This window comes from Lygodium microphyllum, chromosome 21 (assembly GCF_053477565.2).
Source record: "Lygodium microphyllum isolate KBCC chromosome 21, Lygodium_microphyllum_v1.1.10, whole genome shotgun sequence".
Classification (NCBI taxonomy): Eukaryota; Viridiplantae; Streptophyta; class Polypodiopsida; order Schizaeales; family Lygodiaceae; genus Lygodium; species Lygodium microphyllum.
Window position 1 is genome coordinate 112975716 of NC_141155.1, and position 27363 is coordinate 113003078.

Below are 27363 nucleotides of genomic sequence, written 5' to 3' on the forward strand. Positions count from 1 at the left end.
TTGTTCAACCTTTGAAGCAACTTTCTTCGTGTTGGATAGGCCAAAACTAGTTGCAATGTTAGGCCACGATCACTCTTTAAGCCTAAAAATCCTTTTGAACCATAAGCATAGTTCTAGATGATTTAGCTACTTAACTCGACTCTAGATACATTTTAGTTAACCATATATGCTATTCTAATTACTTTAGAGGTAGACATGGATCTACAGACTTCAATAAACAATGGGAGACAATTGTTATTGAAGAGAAAAATGGCATTCATGGCTCAAAGAAAACTTTACTCATCCAAGTTTCAACACTTCTAGGTTACCCCATCCATGGAAAAAGGTTTTTATCTATTAAAGATATTCAAATGCTAATGATGTTGAGGTAGTACTACTAGGTAAGAATCATTGCAAAGGCATCTAAAGAGAAGTATCTAAATATTGACACATCTATTAAAGCATTTATCATCTTAGATACAAAGACCCATGTCTTTAGGGAGACCCCTCAAGTACAAGAATTTAAGCCTTAGAGTATGAAGCAATTGCCTTTCTTCAATAGAATTTAAATGTTGTTGAAGTGGTAAGAGAAATCAAAACACAAGACTACACTTTCAACTCATTGAGCTTGATGACATTACATTAACTAACCTACGGATTCCATGTAGAAGTAATAAATGATTTTCAATTCATTTGCAATTTTTGTGTTAATATATACAATCATCCTTTATTCTAAAATTAATGACAAGCGGACCACCAATTAAACTAACCCTCCCTCAAAATCTACATAATTAATAAGTTAAACAAGGTTTTAAAAAAAACAAAAGGGTATTCTTTACTTGACCAATTCAAGCAACAACAATGAGGAAGAGGAAGTTATCTCTATATATTTCTAGATAGAACTTTTAGTAACTCCCCTAATTTCATTATTATTTGCTCGAGGATCTAATCTATATCGTTGCTACCCACAAATTTCCATCACCATTCTCATCTCGCTTTCACCCAAGTTGATGTTTATTATGAGGACAACGTTATTATATGCTATTTTACACAAAAAGTTGGAAAAGACTCCCCTTACATAAAGCATAACTTGTTTATAAGTGCACACACACACACACAAGGAGACAAGTATGCTCTAGCAATAGAAGTTTGACACAATTAACAAATGGAAGAAAATCTCACTGTCGTTGACTCTGGAATTAATTTCATGCTTCTCCCTAGATGGTTCTTCATACTCTTCGTTACATGCCAATTAACTAGTGCAAGCCCAAATTGTTACACTAGAGCAACATGAAAGGGAGTCTTAAGCTTTTGGAATCTTGCATCAAGATCAAGGCGCACAAGTTTGTAGTATGCAACTAACAAAAGTTTATGTTTATGACTCCTTCCCAGTAGTTGTTAGGGTGGGTGCAATTCCTTGAAATATAAGTTTTACTTCGACCTTCACGTAACGGTTCCTTTGTATAGAGGTTAGATTTGGTTGGAGCTTTGCTTTGTTTTTTAAATGCTTTAGCCCACATTTACTAATAAAATATTCTGTAGACACCTGATCCATTCTCGCTTTATTCTAAATCCTTTATCATGTAGACGCTCGAATAAGTATCACCTTACTTCTCTATTCAATCTCTTTAATAGTTTCATTTTGTCCTTGCAGTTGCACATCTTTTTTAAATGATTGCCCTTACATGTAGAGACCTTTACATGAATGGCTTTCGCTCGATCGTTTGGTAGCACTCCGCAGAGACTCGGACGCTTGATATCAAAAGAAGCTAACCGTTCAAATTGTGTAGGGTCGTTCCTGTTGATATAAGCAGATGCCACTTTGACTTGCCCTCCCTGTTCCTGTTGATCAATTTTGTAATGGTACAACACTTTGATGGACCAAAACAACTAAGGAGATGCACCTCGCAAAATTGGTCAAAAACCTTGGTATTAAGCTGTCAAGGCATACGATACTGTTGCACTTGATAACATTTGCGACCGGTCATTAGACCATCTGGTACTTCGCCTTCAACTGGAACATGAAGGCTGTCATTTCTGCCCTTCACGTTTACAATTTGCTATACCTAAGCAGGGTTTTATTTTTATAACAGCCTGATGTCCATCCTCCTCACCACTCTGATACAAAAGATTATAGCCCGCCTAGAATCCCTTTCAAAATGTTGCTGTAAATACATCTTGATAGTCTTGATTGCAGATTTGAGGAGTAACCTGTGCCTTGGAGCACCCACTTTCACCATGAAGGGATGACTTTGCACTGGGAACATTTGCAAGAAGGACCTCACTTCAGACTCGGAAACCCTCCCCTCGCTAATACAGTGGTGATAATTGGACATGAATACATAGCTGTGTATAATGACTACAAGTTGACATATCTACATAGTTCCTTACTGAAATCTACCAGACAGCTGAAATCCCTTGTGCACAGTGGACCAGTCTTGTCCTCTACAACAATTATCCGCAAATGGGTGGACTGATCTCTCTTGTGAGATATGCTTGACTCCCAGGCATCTATTCCAGAAGCTTCAGTCCTGACTTTTGCAGTGTACAAGGTCTCCACCTGTTTAGATGCCTATAAAGGGAACCACAAACATACTTGCCTCAATCTTATTGCAAGAATGATGGATTGCACTAGGGTGCAAGAGATTTTGAGCAAACCCCAGGTCCATGATCAGGATAGTTATGTTACAAATGCTTGAAGTGTACACTGCATTACACAGCCATACAAAATGACAATGGCCCATTTCCATGTACTTCACAGGTCCTGCAATTTTAACTCCCAGAAGAGACCTGAACAGCACTTGGAGATTGAGGTTGCAACTCATACTCAATACCAAACTCAGCTACACTAAGCTTCACATCTTCGTCCCACATAAATTTGGGGGATGCCGCATGTCAAGGTTAAACAGTCAAATTTTCAAGAGTATTGAAGAGTCAATCTGCTAATACCCAGAAGATAAAAAGTACAAAATGCAACTCCCCACGTAGTTCAAAATAAATAAATTGGATACAATCACTCCTCCACATATCAGTAATACCAATACCCTCACCAGATAGAAGCCAGTAATCAGCACCAGCCTGTAAGAGCAGCAAAACACACATCATCAGTGACCATGTAGTTATAATGGACAATAACTTTGACAAACTGTACTCACATCCACTTCTGCAGGTATTATTCTCATCATGCCACAAGCATCCTGGGGACTACTGAAACCCGAGCATAATGATTGGGCACTTAAAGTCTCTGGTTCCATGCCCATTGCCATTCCAGGTTCTAGAGCCATTGGTGTCGCAGTGTTAAAAGTCCCTACAGCTGCAGTAGTGATCTCTTGAGGCATTTCAGCCGCATTCATCCCTTCAAATTTTTCTTCAAATCGGCTATCATTCAAATTGCATTGAGTGAGTCTTGAGTTTGAAGTTGTTTTCTTGAAGAAAAGAGAAATATTGATAAGACTCACTAAAATTGAAGGCATGACACCAGTACCTAACAAGATAAACATCTATAGGCCCCATGGCACTTTGTAAGAGTATTTGATATCGCCTTAGGGGATATTCAACAGCCTGCAAGGTTGCAAAACATGTTACAATGCTCATGACAACTGAGAAAAAACCAACAAAATTTCAGAATTCGTCCACTAAACAATTCAAAACCAAGACTACCTCATCCGGATCAGGAACTTCTAGTGTAGTACCGTGTGGTGCTTTGATAGCTATTAAGGTCTCATTCTGACACTCAGAACATAAATAATGTCATGAAGGTCGTTCAAAACCCTCCTTAAAAACCAGTCCATTTGAGAAAGTAGAGGACTGTGAGTAGTAAACAACTGCGTCTTAAAAGGACATCTTACCTGAAAGCAGGGAAGACTTTTAATGTCTTCCTCGGTAACATAGAGCCATCTACAAAAGGATTAGTCAAGCCTGAGCAAAGTTACAGAGCCTTTAAAGACTTTTTCCATCTTTACCTAGCCCCATTTTCAGCCCAATCTTCTATCCTTCAAGAGAATTGAAAAACAACCAAAGGCAGAAGGATACTGCTTATTGTTTTCATCTTCACTTATCACCCTTAGCCGGTCACGTGCTTCCCTGCACAATATGCAATCATAAATTATCAAGGTTTTAGAAAAGTACATTTTGAGAAAGAAATGAGTAACGAGAAAGAACCTGATGCAACTGTCCAGCCTTCTCTCTTTTGAGCGCAAGCCCTCTACCTCCACCTAGTAATATCACTAGAGTAGATTGATAAAAGTACACTATGCCATAATGCACTGACTAACAGGTGCGAGAGTTGCAAGCATTTTCCTCTTCTTACTTGAGGCACTTGCTGTGAGCATTCCAATTTTGCAGTTCAAAAGTGTCATATACTGACCTGTAAGAAACTGGCTTCATTCATTTCTTTTGTGCTTGCAGCCCCCACACCCCTGTGTCGAAACCCCAGAAAACATGCTCAATGTGATACCAGTTTAGAATGGGCGTACCAAAGTAATTTACAAATGTAGCAGTGTTTAAAGCTATGCTTTAGCTACAGCATTTTTCAAAGATATCGACAACAAAATAGGCAATCAATTGATAGAATCTTACCTCCAACGAATCCTATTTTTCAGTTTCTTCTCAATCAATCCAACGCCTTCAAGTACATTTGTGATATCATAAATTCTGCGTTTTTGAACCTACAACATTGCAAAAATCAAGAATATTTCAAGACTTCAGTCTTACATTTCTGTTGCTAAAAGGCCAGTGTAAAATTCAAGAAGAGCAGTTGGGAATCCAAACTCACATGTAACGTATCAGCAGCTTTGTTAAGATCAAGAACCCCGTCATCTGCTTGCTTTAATAAATTTATAAACTTCTTTGTGAGCAAACCTGAGGGAGAGAGCAAGAAGCAGATAAGTTGTATTAGATATCTTCAAAGGCCATAAAGAATGGCACCTCTAAGAGGACCCACGAACTGTAGGCCTTGGGTATCGTTCTCAATTAAGAACAATTTGTCTGATGCATTAGCTCCAAACAACAGCTCATTACCGAGAGAGCTGTCATAACGACAACTGCTGACAGGTGTACGGATCTTTCTAGAAGGCGACACTGTAACATTGAAAAGTTCAGGCTTTGATTATTGGCAGTTCAATGAAACAACAATTAGGAGAAACCTACCAAATATGCATCAAAATCACCTGCATTTGACCCTGGTGTCTGTGGCCCCATGTTTGAGTTTCTAGTAGGCCTGGCAGAGTTGACCCTTCTCCCTGCAGGAGTAGCCGCACAGCTTCCATAAGTATCCACATCAGGAAGTCCCTCATCAGAACGCCATGCATTAAACTCCATCTGTTTAGCCTCGTTCATGAGAATGTTTCCTACCTGTCAAAACACCACCTGCTCTCAACTTTTAGTCAAAACACTACCTTCTTTTACCTTTTACCTTTCAAGACCAAGAGTTTCCTTACCTGTAAACACCACATCTTTCAAAGTTTTGAACTTAAGAGACCAGAAAGTAGTGATTACATATTACAGTGAGCAACATGAATCATGTATCTCAAATTTGGTACCCCCCCAAAAACAAGTTGGGGCCTCAACTCTGAAGTAAATACCCATCTATAAAATTGCTTAGGTATGAGGAGTTTACAAGGGCAAAAAGCAAGTTTACACTTCTTGATCCATGCATATAATTAGCTAGTTAGAAAATCAAGAAGCTACCACTCTATCATTTGTTATTTAATTGCTGAAGCCTCAGAAGTTCTACCAGGTCAAGACACATAGCACCTCAACTCCTTAGAAAATGATGAGAAGCAACAACTTTACCTATCATAGGACCAGGAATATCTGGCATTTGAAATAATACATGAAGCAGAGCCTACTGCCTTTGTTGGGAGACTCTTTCAAGCTTTTGAGTTGGCCTTTTGGCTTCTCGTACATTTTCCAGCTTTCCTTGATGAGTCTCATGAGGCTCTTCACATTTCCTTGTGCACAACAGCTTTTCTCAAGAAGCCAGCCTCAAATGGTGTTAGATTCCAAGAACTGTTTCATATCTGGGATCTTGGGACTGAGGCACTTCTATAAAGATCAAAATTTCCAATTTTTGAAACAATCAAAAAAATGTATTCTTTGGGACAGCCAAATATCTGACTCCTATAAAACCGATTTGTCTGAAATCAAAGGCCAATACTTGGGTAAATTACTCAGTAGCAGCTGCTGCAAAACCCAAACATACCAGCTTGATCGCAACTCTGAGTTTATGCTCCATAATGATTGGGGCTTTTACCTGGCTATCACCAAAAACCTTTCTTGTACGCAAGCAAGAAAAGTTCAAGCAAGGTCCATATCTCAAAGACAGCATACAAATAAAAATATGTCTCATATAATTGCATCCAGTGCAACTTCTTCAACATTGTAATTGTCTCATGAGTCATGGCTCTACCTATGATAACCCAAGTCTAATCTTTGAGTTAAAGGTTCCTTACATTCAAGTGCTACATGCTCAAGTCCAATCACCAAGCATATATCCCTAGGTCTGGATCAATCACAAGACTCTTCTGGAATGAAGCATCGCATGCTACTGGGATATGCCTATCTCCATCCAAAGTTCACATAATGTGTTGTGATTCCACACAGGCAAAAGAGCCTGAAGAACAAACTAACCACTACACACAAGAAAATCTAGCAACTCATTTTGGAAAAATGATAATGGAGAGCTCTAACTGAAGAAGCAAGAAGTTGAACACATAATGAATGAGTGGTAACCATCTAGCAGTGTTGGCAGGCCAGTATAAACTCAATGGTCATACTAATAAATCTGAACAAATTAGGCAAAAACAAGTATGTTGTGATTTGCTAGGTCATCTTCAATGCTCAACCAACTCCATTTCTTTTATGTGTCAGTGGCGGTAATTTTCTAAATATTATTATTAAGACAGAAATAAGGGAATATTATTATTGCAAGCATAATTACAGATATGAGTCAATCATTCTCTGCCAGGTAAAAGGAAAGGATGCTTCACACATAATGCAAGGGCTTTCACCTTGGAGGGTGCCTGCTCTCATAGCCTTTCATACCTTCCAAGTACCCTATTTCACATAAACACAATGCCGATGCATAGGACAATACAAGGGGCGATGCAAGATGTAATGGAAAAAGGGATGCAGTGCATGAATCCAATGGTACCACTTGGGCAATGCTTGCATAGGAAATGGTTCGCTTGCCCAAGCGCCCTTTTACACTCTTTTCCTCTAAAGACAAGCGTTCCCACCAATCTGACCGTCGTGAAGAGCAACACAAAGAACGATGATCAGAGCCTCATTCCAAAAAGCAAAATCACTCTAGCAAGTCTCAAAGATCAGAGCATCTTTCTCCTCCCGCTTCTTTACTGTTTCAAATAGGGCTCGCCCTTCTAGCCCTCATATTACCATGATGGCACCCTCTGTACAAGTGCCAATTTTACCTTCCAAAGAGAATCGACTTGACGGGTCCTCCCTTTGGTCATGCAAAGTGGAGTGCATCCTTAACACCTTTGATATTTGGGATTTTGTTACTACTGCTATTCCTCGACCCATGGAGGATCCTACCATTGGTCCTACTATGGACCAAGCAACTCTCTAGGATCGGCTCAATTCTTGAGCTCAATCCTTTCTTTTTATGAGTCTACAAAATCTGCCCTTGTTCGTGTACTCAAATAGCAAATGACAGCAAAGGTGTGAATGAAGCTCTCCTCCCTCTACCATCAAAAGACCTTTGCCCATTGTATTACTCTCAAGAAGAAACCCAAAACGCTTTTCATTGATGAATCTCCTTCTATAAAGGATCACATCAAAAAGGTGGAGGATATGCGGGATAAGCTTATTGAAACGTACCCCTAGAATCCAACATGCACGTGATACTGGATGCAAGCCAAACTCACAATAAAAGGGACTAGATATCAGACTCACCTCCCAGCCAAAGAGCCAAGCGGCTCACCCTTGAGCCTGGGGACTAGCAACACTCCCGGTCATGACCACATCCCAAGGGTTGGCATCCCAATGTATGGATGCATCGGCCAATAGGCCAAGAGTCCAACAGTAGTGATCACACAATGAGTGTTCACAATAAAGCCTTGAGTCCTATAAAAGGGACTCGATTGCCCTAGCCTTGAAGTGTCCTTAGTCAATTCGCACTAAGTCATTTTATGACCAAGGTGACCAATACTACTAGCATCCATCCGAATGTCTAAGACCATAACACTTCCCCCCTTATGAATGATCGATGTCCTTAAGAATATCCCCAAGGACAAAGTGAGGAAAATGACCCTTCAATGAACGTATAGACTTCCAAGTAGCCTCCACCTCGGAGCAATTTTTCCACTTGATCAAATACTCAAGGTAAATGGTCTACCGATAGGACCCTTTAGTCCTAAGGTTAAGAACCAATTCGGATTCGAGTGAAACATAATGAGCAATATCCTTAAGCCAAAAGACTTTCTCAATCAAGACAATCGATTCACCTTGTCCCAATCGTTCTTTCAAGCAACCCAAGTAGAACACAAGGTGAACTTGGATTTCCAAGGTAAATCCGGCTCATAGAACATGCTACTTACCTTATAGGTATTCCAAAAAGAGCCACGATACCTTGAAAACAATTTATAATATTTGCTAGTAGTCATTGAATTAGAATCCTTTTGAACTTTAAGGTAAACCCACATGCCTTCTTGGAGCTCTCTAGGAGTACAATGTTGATTAGCATAAAACATGACACAATCCAAAGCCGTTTTGATACTTTCCCTAGCAATTGTCAACATCCCTTACATATTGTCCAAAAAGTTGACTATGAACTACATTCTCATCCCCTTGAGCTCTATGACAAACAGTGATTTCCACTCATAGCTTTACAAAAGCATAAATGAGCTATAACCAATAGCCGAACACTTAGCACTATTACAAGCAAACTCAATCTAAGAAAAGTAACACTCCTAATTGGATTGCCTTCGAGAGGCATACGCACACAACATATCATCCATGGTTTGATTTGTCCTACTAGTATGTCCATTGGTTTCAAGATGTTTCGAGAACATGGACAATCAAGTTTTTAGTTTTTAAAAACTATTTGCCACAAATTGTCAATTAACTTAGGATCCCAATCATTGACTATTTCATCGAGCAATCATTTAGTCTATAAAGACATTCGACAAAGAGACCAAACGACTCATCTTTTCACAATCATCTTTATAGAAATAAATCGAGCCATTTTTGTCAATGGGTCGATCACAACCCAAATTGCCTAATGATGTCAATTCATACGAAGCAATCCTCCTACAAAATCCACAAAAATGTTACTCGATTTTCTATCGGAAATTTGCAAAGGATGCAATATCCCCATCTGTTTGTGCTACTCAACTTTATTAAGTCGATACTGTTGGAGCTCTGCTGGGGATGTGCAACAGTTTGAGTGAGAGTAACGACGAGAGAGAGAGAGAGAGAGAGAGTGAAAGTACAATTAGATTTTAGTGTACCAACAATGTGTTGGTATACAAAGAATAAAATGTATTTATACTTAGGACACATAAGGGTGCATTCACATGTACAACTGAATAGTGCATGTGTACTATACATAGAGGTCAAACGGGCCTTTATACCAACACCCTCCCACTTAAAGGTCCGAAGTGAACCTCTAACAAACTCCCACTAGTCGTATGCAATACTCATGCTGAGCTCTACTTAGACTTTTAGTGAGAACATTTGCAAGGTTGTCCTATGTTTTGATCTTAGTCAATGCGAACCATCTTCCAAAATCTCTTTGATAAAGTGATATCGCACATCTATATGCTTTGTGCGTGAATGATACATGGCATTTTTAGCCAAATACACAACACTCTGGCTATCACATCCCAAAACTACAGTATCCATAGACATGCCGAGATCCTCTACAAATCTGCTCAACCATATAGCTTTCTTAAAAGCTTCAATAGCTAATATGTATTCAGCTTCAATAGTACTCAGTGCAACGATATTTTGCAAACTGGAACACCAAGAAATAGCCCCACCAACAACTGTAAAGACATACCCACTGGTGGATCTACGAGTATCCAAGTCACCTACCATGTCTACATCACAATAACCCTGCAAACTAAGTGCACCTTCCCATAGCAAATACACTTTCTTTGTATACCCTTTAGGTACCGAAGAATACACTTGACAACCTCCCAATGTGTTTTGTCAGGATTTGACATAAACCTACTAACAACTCTCACTGTATGAGCAATGTCTGGATGAGTAACAACCATAGTATACATAAAAGAGCCATAAATTGATGCATAAGGGACTCCCTTCATAGCATTTGCTTCCACATCATCTTTTGGGCTATTGGCTTTACTAAGTTTAAGGTAAGGAGGTAAGGGTACCCCAAAAGGCTTAGCTTCAACCATGTTAAATCTGTCCAATACCTTTTCAATGTACTTTTCTTGAGATAAAAACAACAATTTCTACATTCTATCTCTGTAAATCCTCATTTCCAAAATATGCTTTGCATTCCCCAAATCTTTCATGGAGAAGGCTAATTTCAACTGATTTTTGAGAGCATCCAAGCTAGTCTTTCTTTTCCCAGCTAGTAACATATCATCCACATACAAAACAAGTATGGTGGGGCTGCCATCTATATCCTTTTTCATGTACAAACAATGATCTGCAAGCATGGCTGCGTATAAACCCATGAGATAGCATAAAAGTGTCAAACCTTTTGTACCACTCCCGTGGTGCTTGCTTCAGCTCATACAAGCTGCATTTTAGTTTACACACCATTTGCTCTTTTTCAAGAACTACAAAGTCCTCAAGCTATTTCATGTAAATTTCCTCATCAATGTAACCATGCAGAAAAGCTGTTTTTACATCCATTTGGTGCAACTCCAATATAGCAATGAGAGCAAAAAGCACACGTAGTGTGGTCATCTTCACAACCGGTGGAAGACCTCTTGGAAGTCAATCCCTTCCTTCTCTGTGCATACCCTTTAGCAACCAATCTTACCTTGTACTTGGGTTTTCCATCAACTGTCTTTACTTTGTTTCCATTTGTTTAAAAGAGGCTTTCTTTCTTTGGACAATGACACAAGATCCCAAGTATCATTAGCATACAAAGATTTAATCTCTTCTTGCATAGCTAGCTCCCACTTATTGCTGAATTGGCATGACTTGGCCTCTTTGTATGTAAGAGACTTAGCCTCATCTGTAAGCATCACATAATGCAAAGAGGAATCAAACCTGTGTGGTTGCCTTCTTACACCTGTAGATCTACGTACCCAATGATCTACATTTTCAAGAATAGGATCTACATCTAGAGGTATGTCATTTTCAGCATTTATTGGCTGTTGTATGCCATTTTCAGTATGTTGTTCATGTTAGAGACCATAGCCTGTTTTGGAGGGCAGCTGCACAATCAGTCGGACTGCTGTGCAGTCGGACTGTGCAGTCGGACTGCCACGTGGCAGTCCAACTGTCTGCAGCCCAATCGGCTGCAGGCGACTTATTCCAGGCTGCGCCCTATTTCTGGCGCCCCAGTTCATGGCAGTTTTCGACTATTTATAGTCGACATTTCCAGCAGTCTGGATACTCTCCTCTGTCGCAGATTACAGACCGGTGCCGCGCAGTTTTCTGTCTCTGTTCACAGATTTCAGACAGCAGACAGTGCAGACTGCAGCAGACTTCGAGGTGGACAGCAGGTCGCATCGTCGAGGTGGAGACACGCAGTCCAGCGCACTGCGCCCGTGTATATCTTTGTATTCAGCATTCTTTATACAGCAGATCTTCATCGTCCACTGTCTCTTTCTCTCCCTTCTCTCTCTGCGTTCTCTCTCTCTCAGTCCTACGCTTCCGCACCGCTGCACTCTGACATGGTATCAGAGCAGTGTTTGAGGGCTGACTGAGCACAGAATCAACCTGAAGAGGAGTTTCCATCGCAACACAAATTTGCGTTTTTTTGCGTTTAAGGGCAAACAAGAGGGCTGCGCCTTGGAACAAGGCTGAAACGAGTGTGGGCGCACAGGAAAGGAGTACAGGTGGTGGATTTGCTGCTGTTTACTGCTGCTTGACGCGGAGAAAGTTTGAGTTTTCAACCTAAAAGTGCAGGTTTTGCTTTTTCATCGCCTCCGGCGGGTGAAGAAGCTTTGGGACACGGAAGAGCCTTAGCAGGCTGAGTTTACCCAGTCAGAGGGGGCTGCTTTTGCGTTTGAGAAGGCATTGCAGGTGAAGATGTCTACAGAGATGGACCTGGAGTTCCAGGCGATTATGGACCGAAAGGTGCCTGTCTTACCGGCTCTTCCGACAGATCAGAAGCTCGACGGCGACAACTACCGCATTTGGCGCGTCATGATGTTGGCCATCCTTGAGTCCTATGATTTGGCGGAGTTGGTACAGGAGGAGATTGACCGGCCCTCGGTAAGAGATGAGTCCAAACTCTCTTCCGATGCTCGTGCGGAGTTGGCCAAGGCCCAATCTCATTGGGACAAACTGAATGCCAAGATTCGATCCTTTCTCTTTCTATCATGCACTACAGCCGTGATCGCTCATATCGAGCACTTGACGGTGGCTCGTGAGATATGGCTGGAGCTTGATCAAATGTACAATCGGATGACCCTGATGAAGAGGGTTTCTTTGGAGGTACAGATGCGGACCTTGTCCGTCAATAAGTCTTCTTCGCTAAGGGAACACATTAACAAGCTAAAGCAGCTTCAGATGCAGGTTCAAAATGCGGGAAAGCCGATTTCCTCCGAAGACATGGCGATCACACTATTGTCCCAGTTGCCGCCACGATTCGGTACATTTTACTCTACCCTTATTGCTTCAGGGCGAGAGTCTACTCTTCGCTGGGAAGAGTTGGTTCCTATGGTCTTGGACCAAGAGGAACAGCTAAAGGGACAGAATGCTTCCAAGTCGGAGACGTTGACAGGTCAAGCCTCTCAGAAGAAGGGAAAGGACCAAAAGAAAAAGAAAGGGAATAACAAGTCCAAGAAGGACAAGGACAAAGACTCCACATGTCATATTTGTGAAAAGACTGGCCATTGGAAGAAGGATTGCCCTGACAAAGACACGAAGGACACCAAAAAGAAGGATACCAAGGATTCTGGAGCGGTGGCTGCACCCTCATCAGCTGCATTTCTACATCTAGTTGTCATTGAGGACGCTTCACTGAATGCTTCTGATGCTGCGATGACGGCTCCCCAAGCTCGAGAGTGAATTGTTGATAGTGGTGCCTCACAACACATGACTCCTTCATCAGATGGTGTTGCCCAGCTGCGACCTTCGCGTGGGCAGGTTCTCATTGGAGACAGCTCTTCAGTCTCTGTTGCAGGTCAGGGTAAGATGCAGCTTATTCCGGATGGACGAGGTGGCACCCATACCTCAGAGGTTTTGCATGTACCAGGATTAGGATACCATCTCCTTTCAGTTCATCAGATTTGCTCCCTTGGTCTTTTGGTGGAGTTTGACAGTTCTACTGTGCGAGTCCTTGATCGTGGATCAAGAAAGGTTCTCTCATCCGGATATGAGGAGAACGGCATTTACAAACTGAAGTCTTCCACTGCCCTCTCTACTCTTCTTCTTACCTCACAGTCACAGTCTGAGTTATGGCATACTCGGTTTGGTCACCTGAACTATGACTATCTTCGGAGGGCGTCACGTGGACAGCTTGTTCGAGGGTTGCCGGGTATAGTGGTGAGCCAGCAGCCATGTGTCTCCTGCATACGGGGGAAGCATCATAGAGATGCCATTCCCCACACCGCTTCGCGGCAGTCTACTTCACCGATGGAGCTAGTATCTACAGATCTATGTGGCCCTATGAGGAATGAGTCCCTGCGTGGGAGCTCGTACTTCATGCTGATCGTGGATGACTACAGCAAGATGACATGGGCCTACTTTTTGGCACTAAAGTCAGAAGCCTTCTCGCACTTCAAGGATTGGCTTCTCTTTGAGGAGAACCGATCAGGCCGGAAGTTGAAGACCTTGCGATCCAACAAGGGAGGTGAATTTGTGTCTAATGAATTTGCTCGGTTTTGTGCAGATAGAGGAATTCACCAGGAGTTTGCCAATACCAATACTCCTCAAGAAAATGGTATTCTAGAACGGAAGAACCGCAGTGTGATCGAGATGGCGCGCACCATGATGTAGCACCGACAAACTCCTCAGGTTCTGTGGGTCGAGGCTGTGGCTACTGCAGTCCACATTCTTAATCGATCCCCTACTTCGGCCGTGGAAGGAATGACTCCATTTGAGGCTTATTTTGGGACGAAGCCAGATGTTTCTTACTTTCGAGTCTTTGGGTGTGATGCCTATGTTCACATTCCCAAGGCTCACCGTGATAAATTTGAAGCGGCTTCTCGAAAACAAGTATTTGTTGGCTACAGCTCCCAGTCCCAAGGCTACCGCCTGTATGATCCCGTCAAGCGGGATGTGTACACTAGCCGTGATGTTCGGTTTGTGGAGGTTCCGGCTTCTTCAACAAGTGAGAAGCATCTCTTCTTGGAGATCCAGGGGAGAGTTGGGCTCCTTCTACAGTTCCACTGGAGCCCGTGCCTTTTGATTATGATTCTGTTTCTGACACAGAGTCTACTGTTCCACCGGACACCCCTGAAGAGTTACCACTGGTGGATATTCCAAAGTCTTCTGCTGATGGAGAACGACGAGGGGAGGTTCGGCCTCCTCCTCGCTGGGCTCGTGACACACTCCGTGATTCAGGGATCGAGGGGGTTCCTAAGGAGTGGGGACCGCAGGATGGTCCGCGGCGGTCACGGAGGCACCAGGCGCATTCTTCGGAGCTTGTTTGCTCCAATTATTGTTTGATGTCCCGTGTTATGCAAGACCGAGAGCCCACCTCCGTAAAGGAGGCTTTACAGTCCGCCCCATGGAAGAAAGCTATGGAAGCTGAGTTGGAGGCTATTGAGAGGAATGGCACTTGGTCACTTGTGCCACGCCCCCCGAAGAAGAAGGTGATTGGAGTCAAGTGGGTCTTCAAGACCAAATATCTCAGTGATGGTACTTTGGATAAGCACAAGGCTCGCCTTGTTGCTAAGGGTTTTGCCCAACGCCCAGGGATTGACTATCATGACACCTTTGCCCCCACAGCTCGTATGGCAACCATTAGAGCTGTTCTTGCTTTGGCTGGCCATAGGAGATGGTCTGTTTATCAGTTGGATGTGAAGTCTGCCTTCCTGAATGGTGATTTGAAGGAGGAGATCTACGTTGAGTAGCCTCCTGGCTTTGGTTCTTCAGATGGGAAAGTCTACAAGTTGAAGAAGGCCCTGTATGGCCTCAAGCAGGCCCCGCGAGCTTGGAACGAGAAAATTGATTCGTTCCTCCAGTCTCAGTTGGGATATCGGCGGTCCAAGGCCGATCCGCAGCTGTATGTTCACACTTCCGAGGATGGTTGTGTGCTGTTTGTATTATATGTTGATGATTTGATTGTCACAGGTGATGATGTACAGCAGGTCCAGGAGACAAAGTCAGCTTTACATCGGACGTTCGAGATGACGGATTTGGGGCTACTCCATTTCTTTTTAGGCCATGAGATTTATCAGTCTCAGAGGGGGATTTTTCTCTCCCAACAGAGATACGTACAGGAGCTCTTGGTGTCTTTTGAGATGGAAGATTGTCGGACCCTCTCTACACTTATGGCTCCGAACTGGAAGGCCACTTCCCATTCAGCTTCTCCTTTGGCGGATGCGTCCCGCTATCGACAGTTGATAGGGTCCTTGATTTGGCTTCTCAACACCAGGGTTGATCTATGTTTTGCTATTGGGCTCTTGGCAGGTGTCATGAGTGAACCTAAGACGGTGCATTGGCAGGCTGCTCAGAGGATACTTCGGTATCTGAGGGGGACGTCTGATTTGGGGATTCATTACCCCGCAGGGACAGATGGGTCAGATCTTGTACTTGCAGGTTGGAGCGACTCGGATTGGGCCGGTGACGTGGACCACAAGCGGTCTACTACAGGTTACTGCTTTACTTTGGGTGCAGGTGTTATTTCATGGAGTAGCAAGAAGCAGCCCACGGTAGCCCTTTCGTCTACTGAGGCGGAGTATCGGGCCGCGTCTTCCACCACATGCGAGGTTGTGTGGCTTCGGAGATTGTTGGAGGAGCTTGGGTGCCCCCAGACTCGTCCTACATTGCTGCGATGTGACAATGAGAGTTGCATTGCCTTGGCAAGGAACCCTGTTTTTCATGCCCGAACGAAGCACATTGAGATTCAGTACCACTTCATCCGAGAAAAGCTTCTGGATGAGACCATCACTGTGGAGTATTGCAAGACGGAGGACAATCTTGCGGATTTGTTTACGAAGGCGCTTCCTCAGGCTCTACTTCGGCAACATTCCAGATCCCTCAGGCTTCTGCCCTGTCCAAGCTCTGAGAGGGGGTGTTAGAGATCATAGCCTGTTTTGGAGGGCAGCTACACAGTCAGTCGGACTGTGCAGTCGAACTGCCACGTGGCAGTCCGACTGTCTGCAGCCCAATCGGCTGCATTTAATGCAGCCGACTTATTCCAGGCTGCGCTCTATTTCTGGCGCCCCAGTTCATGGCAATTTTCGACTATTTATAGTCGACATTTCCAGCAGCTTCTCTGTCGCAAATTACAGACCGGTGCTGCGCAGTTTTCTGTCTCTGTTCACAGATTTCAGACAGCAGACAGTGCAGACTGCAGCAGACTTCGAGGTGGACAGCAGGTCGCATCGTCGAGGTGGAGACACGCAGTCCAACGCACTGCGCCCGTGTATATCTTTGTATTCAGCATTCTTTATACAGCAGATCTTCATCGTCCACTGTCTCTTTCTCTCCCTTCTCTCTCTGCGTTCTCTCTCTCTCAGTCCTACGCTTCCGCACCGCTGCACTCTAATAGTTCACGGTATATAATACCTTCATTTTCATTAACCAACAAATGCATTTTCATAATCAACAAGTCTATCTTGCTGTCCATGACCTCCTTGTGCTCCTATTTGCTATCCATCATCATCTTGCTCAAAAATAACTGGCTGATCATCAGTTTCAGCTTGTGGTATAGCACCATGAGGCTCATTATCTGAAGTAATAGGTAGCTGCAAATTCTAAAATTTGACCTTTTTCATATCTTCATTAGAGACTAAAGTACCTTTCAACAATTTTGCCTCATTAAACACAACATTACGGCTGCAAATAATTTTCTTGGACTGAGGTAATCACACTCTATAGCCAAATTCACCCTCATCAGCATAACCCATGAACATGCCTTTGGTGGATTTTGGGTCAAGTTTGTTCCTCACCTCATCTCTAACATGTAAAAAAGCATCACAACCAAATATGCGTAAAAAGTCATATGAGGTCGATTTGCCAGACCAAACCTCCTCAAGGATGCCATCATTTAAAGACCTACTGAAGAGCGATTGCAAATGTGAACCGCGGTTTTGAGTGTCTCTCCCTAAAATTCATAAGGGAGATTAGCAATGTAAAGAAGGGTTGTAAAAAGCTATAAGCTCCCTCTTAATTCCATGCAAGTTACAAAAAAACTTAAATTCAGTAGATGTGAACTCACCCCCATTATTAGTCCTCAAGCATTTCAACTTTCTACTTGTCTAAGTGGTCACAAATACATGAAAAGTTTTAAAAACAACAAGCACTTCACTTTTCTTTTTCAACACGTATTACCCAAATCTTTTTGGAACAATCACCAATGAAGGAGACAAAATATACAACACCACCCAACAATTTCACGAGCATACTACATATATCAGAATGCACTAAGTCCAAGACATTGGACTTATGAGAGACACCAAAGTAAAAGAAATTTTTCATTTGCTTTCCAAACTAGCACTCATTACAAAAGTCAAGTTTAGAGCCTTTTCCATGAACCCTCTTCAAAGAGGTAAAAACATCCAATCCTTTCTGGCTCATATGGCCTGATCTCTTATGCCATAACTCCAAATGACATCCAATTTCAGCAACTGCAAGAAACTTGTCATTCAAGATTTTACAATGCAAACAATACAAAGTGCCTTTCTTGGTTCCTTTTGCGAACCCTTTTTCACTTTCTAAAAACCACCACCAAACAATGTAATGTAACCATGCAAGTCAAGCTGACCAACAGATAGTAAACTCTTTTTAACGCTAGGCACATGTCTGACATTTTTCAACACAAGCTCTTGCCCATTGTCTAAAGACAAGTGTACACTGCCAATCTCATCAATGTTGCACGCATGGTTATTTCCAAGATACACCTTTCTATAACTACTTGCATTGAACATAGCAAAACACTCCAAGCAAGGAGCTACATGAAAAGAGACACCAAAGTCCACAATCCAAGTCTAAGTGACACCATCATCAACTGACAAAAGTGCATCAATCACATCAGCCTTGGTAATTTGCATAGCTTGCATGTGACATACAAGGACATCATAATCAACTGCACATAATGCATCAACCTCTGTATCCAAAAGCTCCTCTATGACCACACCAAAGGCCACATTGGCCTTTTACTTACCTTTGACTATCTCAAATGCATGTCTTATCCTCCTTTTTGTCTCTTGCATTTTTCTTTCTCTTGTTCCTTCTTGTAATACCTGCAATCAAATTTCTTGTGGCCCTTCCGACCACAAAGATAGCAAGTGATGTCACTCTTTTCCTTTCCTTTGCTCCTGTTTCTTTGTCCTACATTCGCTCCTTTTCCTTTGCTCCTTTGCTCCTTTTCATTTCCTTTACTCCTGTTTCTTTGTCTAGCATTCGCATTTTTCTTTTTAACCCTACCTCTTACATTATAAGCTGAGTTGTTGCCTTCTCTACTAGTCATACGTCTAATTTTTTCATTTAAGATTAAACCCCTCACCCCATCATATGAGAGATTGGGGTTTATAATGAGAGAAACCACCAAGGTCTTCCAAGAATCAAGTAGTGTCACGATCAAAAAGATCGCCCTCAACTTATCATAAAAGTTCGAATTTGCATCCTTGAGCTGATTTAAAATACCTATAAATACACTCAAGTGCTCAATTGCAAGCGTTGACTCATCCAATCGCATATCCATCAACTTGCGCATTAAATGCACTTAATTAACAAGTATGGTGATCTCATAGATAGTTTTCAGCTTCTCCCATATTGTATAACATGTATCTAAACCCTTAATATTTGTCAAGATGTCATCAATGACACCCATCTTAATGTAAATCACAACCTTTTTGTTTACTCCGGCCCAATCTGCATCAGATATTTGTGCGGGTTTATCTTCTTGCAAAGCATCCTCACAATCCTTTAGGAACAATATGCCCTGCATGCAATCTTTTCAAAGGTCAAAGCCATGACCATCAAACCATTTAATTTCCATAAAACTCTTGATGTCTAAATTAAAAGAAGTTACAACAATTTTATCACGAACACGAATAAATGCCTTGGATTGTAAAAGCACAAGCTGAACCAACAAACACATTGTTGTTCTTCCTCAAACAGTAATAAATCTCTACTGTTTGTACATGAATCAACCATCACAAAGGCAAAAAATGCAAAAATTTACCAAATTCTGCACAAAGCCCCAAAATCTCAAGTCCAAAAGTGTATAAATATCAACCAATCTAACCCAGCTGAGCAAAATTTTACCAATACATGAAAAGGCCCAATTTTCTAAGATCCAATGTCAAGAAATTTTACTCAAGAGCAAAATTCTGACAAATTTGGCAAAATCCCCAATTTAATTAAGATCACCACACGCAATGTCTGCAATTTCTAACCTGAATGTTGCTGTCAAGCATGGACTAGATCAAAACCAAGAAAAGCCCCAAATATTTTTTAGCTAAATTTGCACAAATCTGTGACTCGTGCTTCAACGCATGAACCCCAATTAAAGAAAGAAATTTCAAAAGAGATTTAAAAGAAAATAAGGTTTTTGATTTGATGAAAAAATGACGAGGGAGGGTCCGTTGACTCGTCAAGTGAGTTGTGTAACCTGTCACATCCCCTGCCCACTAGCGTTGGCCCACTGGACTCCGTTTGATCAACCGCCCAACCATTGTTACATACGCATACCACTAGTCCCCATGCTGCAACCAATCAACTGCCCATTGTTGCATGCGCCTACAACCTAGTCCCCACGCTGGACCCCTGTCGTCACGCACAGTGCCCGCCCATTGCTCGTTGGACCTATCACCTATTGGTTGAGAGACTATCTGCTAGTGCTTGTTAACTATCATATCCAATCCGTTTCTCCCGTCTGCTCTACTGCAACTGTAGCCTACAACTATTGCTTGCACCTTAGCAACCCATTTGACCTATCAGTCTCAATGACAACTACACTGTGTGCAATGACTATCAGCTTGTACCATCAACTCTGATACCAATTATTGGAGCTCTATTAGGAATGTGCAACAGTTCGAGTGAGTGACAACAAGAGAATGTGTGTGTGTGAATGAAAGTACAATTAGATTTTAGTGTATCAACAATGTGTTGATACACAAAGAATAAAATGTATTTATACATAGGACATATAAGGATACATTCACATATACAACTGAATAGTGTGTGTACTATACACAGAGGTCAAATGGACCTTTATCCCAACAAACACTACAAACCCTCCCACACATAAGACTCAACTACACTCTTTAGATGCAATTAATAAAAACAATGAGTGACCAAGACAAAAGCCTAGTGTGTGCCAAGGTGTCCAACACTCAATGCGTTGTGACACTCGTATAAAACTTCTTTACGAATGTCTCAATCAAGCACACACACTTTGCTTTGTTTAAAAACTAATCCATTACGAATGGAATACTTTCAAGCATCCAAACCACCAAAGCTTTCCAAGCTATTAGATCCCTTTTGAACTAGTTATCAAACCTTACCAAAGTAAAGGCCATTTTAACAACACCCTTTCAAAGAAAGATAGAAACTAGTCAAAATTTCAAAGAAAAACAAAGCATTAACTTCAAGAATTTAACTAAGAGCATTGGCAACCATATTAGCTATAAGCTTTCTGTAGCGAATTTTGAATATAAACTCTTACATAAGCTCCATTCATCTCGCTTTGTGGCCATGGAGATCAAGCTAACTACAAAAATATTTTAGTAAATTGTGATCTCATCCAAATAATAAACTAAGCGTTATACAAATAATGACAGTATAGTTTAAGCATGGATGACCGCCAATAATTCCTTCTTTTAGGTGATAGAATATATTTGAGCATTGGTAAACTTAGAGCTCTAAAATAAAATACGTCGATCATCCTAATAAAGGACAACACCAAAGCATAGTCGCTCACATACGTATAAACCTCAAAAGGTTTATTCAAATTGATAATATGCAACATCAATGCAATGGTAATAATGACCTGTTTCAATATTTAAAAACATCAATCAAACTCACTAGTCCAAACAACCAATGGACTAATGGTATTCTTCTTTCTTCGAATACTCTTAAGCAAACATATCAAAGATTCAACAATATAAGCATCATTTTTTATGATTTTTTTTAAACGTAATAAAGATTTTACTTACCCTACAATCCGCAAAATAAACCAATCAAGCACTTCTCATGCCTTATCGCGATTAATCCAAATATCATCAATGGAAATAACATAACCAAGGTAAAACAGCTTCATACGAAAAATTTAGTACTTAAATAGTCTAGCAAATAATTACTCTCATCTTAAGAGATGTAAAACAATGCTTAAATTTTTAACATGATTCTCCAATGACTTATTGTAAATAAAAATATCAATAAAAATAACTATTTACTTTTCGAGATATACCACAATTTGTATAAAAATGAGCAAGCTCAATAGAAGTAAATTATCCGTTATTCGATCGTAGAATCTTCAATTTCTAGCCCAAACAATTATCATCAAAGAGCAACCAATGCTTAAAGTAAAAGAAAGCCTCTAACTTCAACTTTAAGAAATAAGCCTAAGTCATCTTACTATAATCATCCATAATTAGCATGAAATACAAGCTCCCTCGAAGAGACTTCGTCCTCATCGGTCCACAAAGATTGGTAGAAACAAGCTCTAAGGATATTAAAGACCATCTTGAAGTCTTGTTGAAAACAAAATTATGAGTTTGCTTTCCACAAATGCAAGATACACAAGGCTATTGGCTCATCATAATATTCGACAAACCTTGAACAAGCTATCCCTTGGATGCCTTCCGAAGGTAGTCATAATTAAGGTGGCCAAATCGAGCATACCAATGCTCAAACTAAATTTTTCACATTTTAAAAAAAAAAAGATCAAGGCAAAAGAAAACCGCAACTTGTAGACTCCATTTTCTTCATAACCTGAAGAAAAAACATATCTCGATCCACAATCAAAAATCGGTAAAGAACCCACATCAAATTCGACTAAGAGACCAATGGCACAAATCTTATGCACTGAAAGTAGATGATACCCTAAGGCTAGCACATAAAGCACCTTAGATATATAGGTACCACCTCATCCATTTGAAATTAAAAACATATTTTTTTATCCCTATACAAGAATAGACAAACTATCACCAATGAGAACCTAACCATGCAAAGACGTCATGTGCCATGAGACACCACTATCAACAATCCACTCTTAAGTATGTGGAGCCATCACCACAATATTAGAAGCCATCGGGATCAAATCCTTAATCACCTCCAAGTGAAAAAAAACTTCTGCTTCAAAAACCTTTGAAATTTTCTCTTTCTTTTTCTTTATGTTTTTTTCCTTGTCAAGGCAATCCTTCTTCTAGTAACATGTTTTGCCATAGATATAATAAGTAGACTCTTTTTCTTTATTCTTCTTTAATTTATCCTCATTATTTTTTCAATCCTTTTCTTTGATTTGAGAGAGCCGACCAACCAAAGCCTCAGATTGAGAAACATTGATCCCTTTCAATTGTTTCTCTTGATCCAAGACCATAGGAACCAACTCTTCCCATCAAAGAGACTCAAATCACCTTGAAGCAATCAAGGTGAAATAGAAACCACTAAAATGAGACGGTAATTATGAAAAAAAAGTTATATATTTACAACCATCACAACTTGTTAATATGCTCCTTTATAAAAGATAACTTATTGATACCCATGGCCCACATTTCCACTTCCAAAGAAACTTGCTTTATAACAGTCATATGATTGTATATCTAATCAAGCTCCAACCATATCTCCTAAGCCACCGCCAAATGCTCAATATGAGAGATAACAATTATAATATATGAGAAATAAAAACAAGCAAATGTGAGCATTAAATTTATTCCAATGTAACAGAGCCTTTACCAACTCCACCTTATCATTGGAAGAGAGTTTGGACTCATCTCGCAAAGAAAAACAATGAATAGCTTCCATAATAAGCTTCACCAAATCATAAGACTCTAAAATAGCAAGCATCATGATCTACCATATGTAATAATTTCCACCATCAAGCTTTTAATCTGATGAAAAGGCCAATAAGACATGCATATTTTAATTCATAATCACCTAAAACTTTGTCTCGATCTCAAAAGACATCTTTATCTACAATGTCTACACAAAACACAAAAAGTAACTGAGGATATAGTCTATAAGGACTCTTGACTACTCATCTCGCTTCTTCACTTGTCAAAGATAATGAAAAGATAAAATCTACACTTTGAGGCCCAAAACACAACCTTCTTTCTCCTCTAATAACAAAAACCAACAATAGCTTCAACAAATCTTCTCTTTTCTCGTATACCCATGCTCACCTCAACCTTGTTTTAATACACAACCCTCTTGCTTGCTCTTAAACACCAAAAATGCATCCTTGTATCGCGTTGAAATCTCTTCTTCAAATGGATCCACCCTAGGTTAGCTCTTCAATGCTCTGATACCGTATCAAAGTAAAGCAACGCAAAAGCGAATGATCAAGACAAAGAGTAAATAAAGAGAGGAGAGAGAGAGAGAAAGACATTGAAGCACAAAAAATCTACTATAAAGAATATTAGACACAAGTATACAATAGATAATATACAAGCTATATAGTGCAAGAATAGAGTAAAAGAAACAAGAAGCAACACTAAATTTTCATAAAATTAAAGGCTTATACCGTGAAATTGAAAATTTTACCAAGTAAACAACTCATTTTGAGTTATAAAGCAATAATGATACTTCAATTTGGTCCAATGAGCAACTCACTTGTGATTAATTATCCAAGCATCAATTGGTCCCTAATTTGATTAAGATGCAGCTAGCAACCTTATTTAGAAAGTTAATTTAGCTATTTAGAGTCTCTCACATTTGAGCAACTCAAGTTCGAATACAACTTTTCTGTTTTTCTTTGATATAAAAGTTACAAGTTTCAAACATGAAGAATAAGCTAACAATATATATTGAGTGCAAATAGCAAGCAATCATCTACTCCCGATATAGAAAATCCAAGCCTACAATCAACCACTAATTGCATTATCACCTTATTTACGAGAAGAGTAGACACATTGAGCTACACTTTTGTAGCTTCATGAGTTTACTATGGTTTTATATATATCATCGTGACACATGATAGAGAGCACATTATTACTCATAACACCAATAAAATGCCCATATAAATCAAAACTGCACACATAGCATGACACAAATGGCAAATCATACTAAACATACAAAAGATATAGAGAAATTTGTATCATACTCACCTTCTAACCATATAGTGAATACAATCTACCCTTGAAGCTTAGGATCAAGAACATATTTCAAGCTCCCATAACAATACATAAACTAGTATCCCATTCTATTAGCCAAAAATAATCCAATGTACTAATGAAATTATCAATGGATCTAGATTTCAAATGTGATTCTCGCAACATTTTGAGACATATTCACACCTATTGGACAAAAAGTCAATACTACAACCACCCAATCTAAAATTCTAGACTTTAATTGTTAACACATGAAGTTTTAGACACAAAGTTCATTAAAAACTTTATGCGTGTACATTGTTAAGTGTAAAGAGTTTACAACTCACTTAAATGAATTAGTGAGAGAATCAAAATACAAGATTGTATCTTCATAGCTTGGCCAATCAATCTTCATCTTTTTGCACTACTCCTTTCATTTCTATTATATATAAAACTTCCTCAATAATAATTTTTAAAAACAAAATATATACAACCTTTTCTCTACATTACAAATTATTCTAAGCCAAGTTTTTGAAACTTATCTCGAAACCCTTAAGAAAGGAGATGAGTCATCCTAGTTACATTTAGCATTTGTAAAGTTGTTAGAGTAAATATCCCTTGAAGAGAAAGTAAATCTTATTATATAAGATAAACTAGCTTTCTTTTTTATTGCATCACCATGATCTTTTTTCTACATTATGGTAAACACTAAAATTTTATGTTTAAAAGTAACTCAATGTTTTTTTTATTATTTCAACACAAATATGGTAAACGCTAAAATTTTATGTTTAAAAGTTTAACTCAATGTTTTCTTTATTGTTTCGACACAAATATTCATCTACCCTTTCTTCAACATGGCATTTCTATTATTTCTTTTTCTTGAGCATTCCTTGACTTTACTCAACATGACACTCAAGATTTTCATGATTTCACTTCAACTCTTCTATCTTGGAAGAGTCCACAACAAGCCCCATAAGCACCAAGATTTAGCTCAAAGGCCATAAGTAGTCTAATGACTAGAGACCAAGTAATAATGTTACTTGTCTAACCAAATTCCATATCAAACATGTTCCTAAACCATTGCTGCCCCTTTTAGATGCCATTTCCAACATAGTTATCAAAGCTCTTTGCTCCCATGTCTTTATTATACCCACTTCTTATCAATAAACTTCTATTAATGGAATCCTCTTACGTGCTCAATATGAATCCAAAATTTATTATGTCACAATTGGATGAATCTAGTACTATCTTAGACATGAACACATCCAATAATAGGATGCAATTATTGTCTAAAGCACATCCACGATATTATCCATGGAGTGAACACACAAGAATCAAACAGCTAGTGTGCAAAAACATACTGGGCAATTGGTAGTTTCTATCAAGGAAGCCATTTTACTGACATTAGGCATTTTACTGTCTCCACATGCTTCAGCAATGGAGAACGCTCATGCCATGACATCATTCATGTTTGCCAACCATGGCCAGCTCCAGCAACCCATCCGTACCAACTCCACAGCTGAGCTTCATACATGTGGATTCTACTCTATGGAAGTCATCCATCCCATCATATAGATCTGCTTATCTCACTACACGAAGTTGTAGAATCGCTTAACTACCATTATGCATGATGACTTGAACTTCGTATTCTTAGCTGGTAAGCTGAGAACTAGTCAGTATTCTTGCCTCTTTCAATCCTCACAATTTGTCTAATTTTAACATTCAAACGACCTGTCCTCGCCGTAGGAAGTAGGTTAACATACCGAAAATGTCAAAAATAAGGTGCCGATTTCATGATTAGGGTTGGCGAAAGACGGCGAGGGAAAGCCTGTCTTTGAAGCCCTCGTAGATGGTACAACGAGGGTAATGGACAGAACCGATGAATGTCATCTCCCAAAGCCGTAAGCAAACCTAGCGCCACCGCCATCGTACTCGAGAGCTTGCAGCCCCTCCGTTCAACATTGCCAGAACCCTAACCCTGGTTGCACAAGTCCAGTCGGATCTGCATAAAATCGGGGCCCAATTCGCCGACGGTGAAGGCACGAATTTCAGCCCAGGAGCTACATACACGCGCGGGGAAGAAGATGGAAGGGAAGAAAGGGCAAAAGGAGTTAGGGTTTGCAGGATAGCGAAGGGTGGCGTTGGGAGAGAAAAAGCTGAGAATTGGTTGCGGGAGAGGGTGTGTGAATGGCAGGAGGGGGCAGGAAGGAGGAGGATGGGAGACGACAGAGACGGGTGAGAGAGAGAGAAAGAGAGAGGATTAATTAAGGCTATGTAGGTGGACAGGATACTAGCCCAACAAAGAGAAGAGAAGAGAGAGACTGCGTTTTGAATGGAGAAACGCGCGCGTCCCCTTTCCCGGGGCGCGAACGACGAAAATACAATTGATACCTTTTCAATACCTGTGCGCAACGTATGGCCTTGGATATTATATATCCAAATTCCAATCGTCTCAAAATCTCGTGTCGTGCAACTCTGATCAAATGAAATAACAAAGGATTCTCGGAGTGGATAGGGGAGACAAAGGATTCTCGAAGGAGTGGATAGAGGAGTTGTCTGAAAGCCAAGGTGGATACGAACTACCTTGTGAGTCCATTATGGTCTGAAGTGTCGTAGCTAAAGCATTCAAGTGCTATAGTGTCATCCACGTAGCATGGGTTTGGTGAATGGCAGCTCACAGAAGTTACGCTCGCTAAGCAATAGAACACAACTTGAATGCATTGCATAGCCACGAGATTGATATGGCAGCAATAGCAGGCCAAGCATAATGCACTGTGCAAAGTGAAGGTGCATGAAGGGGCTAGGGTGCATGAGGCCTTAGTTGCCCTTTCGCTAGATTGAGTCC

At 40.5% G+C, this 27363-nt stretch overlaps 1 protein-coding gene across 2 annotated transcripts; it reads right to left on the reverse strand.

Annotated features, from left to right (window-relative positions):
- Positions 1-1527: 1527 nt before the first annotated feature.
- Positions 1528-26897, reverse strand: LOC148018444 (transcription factor E2FB-like). Of its 2 annotated transcripts, none has more exons than XM_087661355.1 (14): positions 26282-26897; positions 5148-5346; positions 4999-5058; positions 4754-4839; positions 4558-4646; positions 4346-4397; positions 4141-4193; positions 4012-4062; positions 3828-3876; positions 3640-3705; positions 3464-3540; positions 3135-3357; positions 2991-3057; positions 1528-2864 (listed from the first exon to the last, which is right to left on the reverse strand). In XM_087661355.1, the coding sequence occupies exons 2-14, from the start codon at positions 5314-5316 to the stop codon at positions 2752-2754; spliced, it is 1155 nt and encodes a 384-aa protein (XP_087517481.1). In that variant the 5' UTR covers positions 5317-5346; positions 26282-26897; the 3' UTR covers positions 1528-2751. The 2 variants fall into 2 exon arrangements, with proteins under 2 accessions (XP_087517481.1, XP_087517480.1); XM_087661354.1 differs by having other exon boundaries at positions 1529-2864; positions 5148-5331.
- Between the last annotated feature and the right edge of the window lie 466 nt (positions 26898-27363).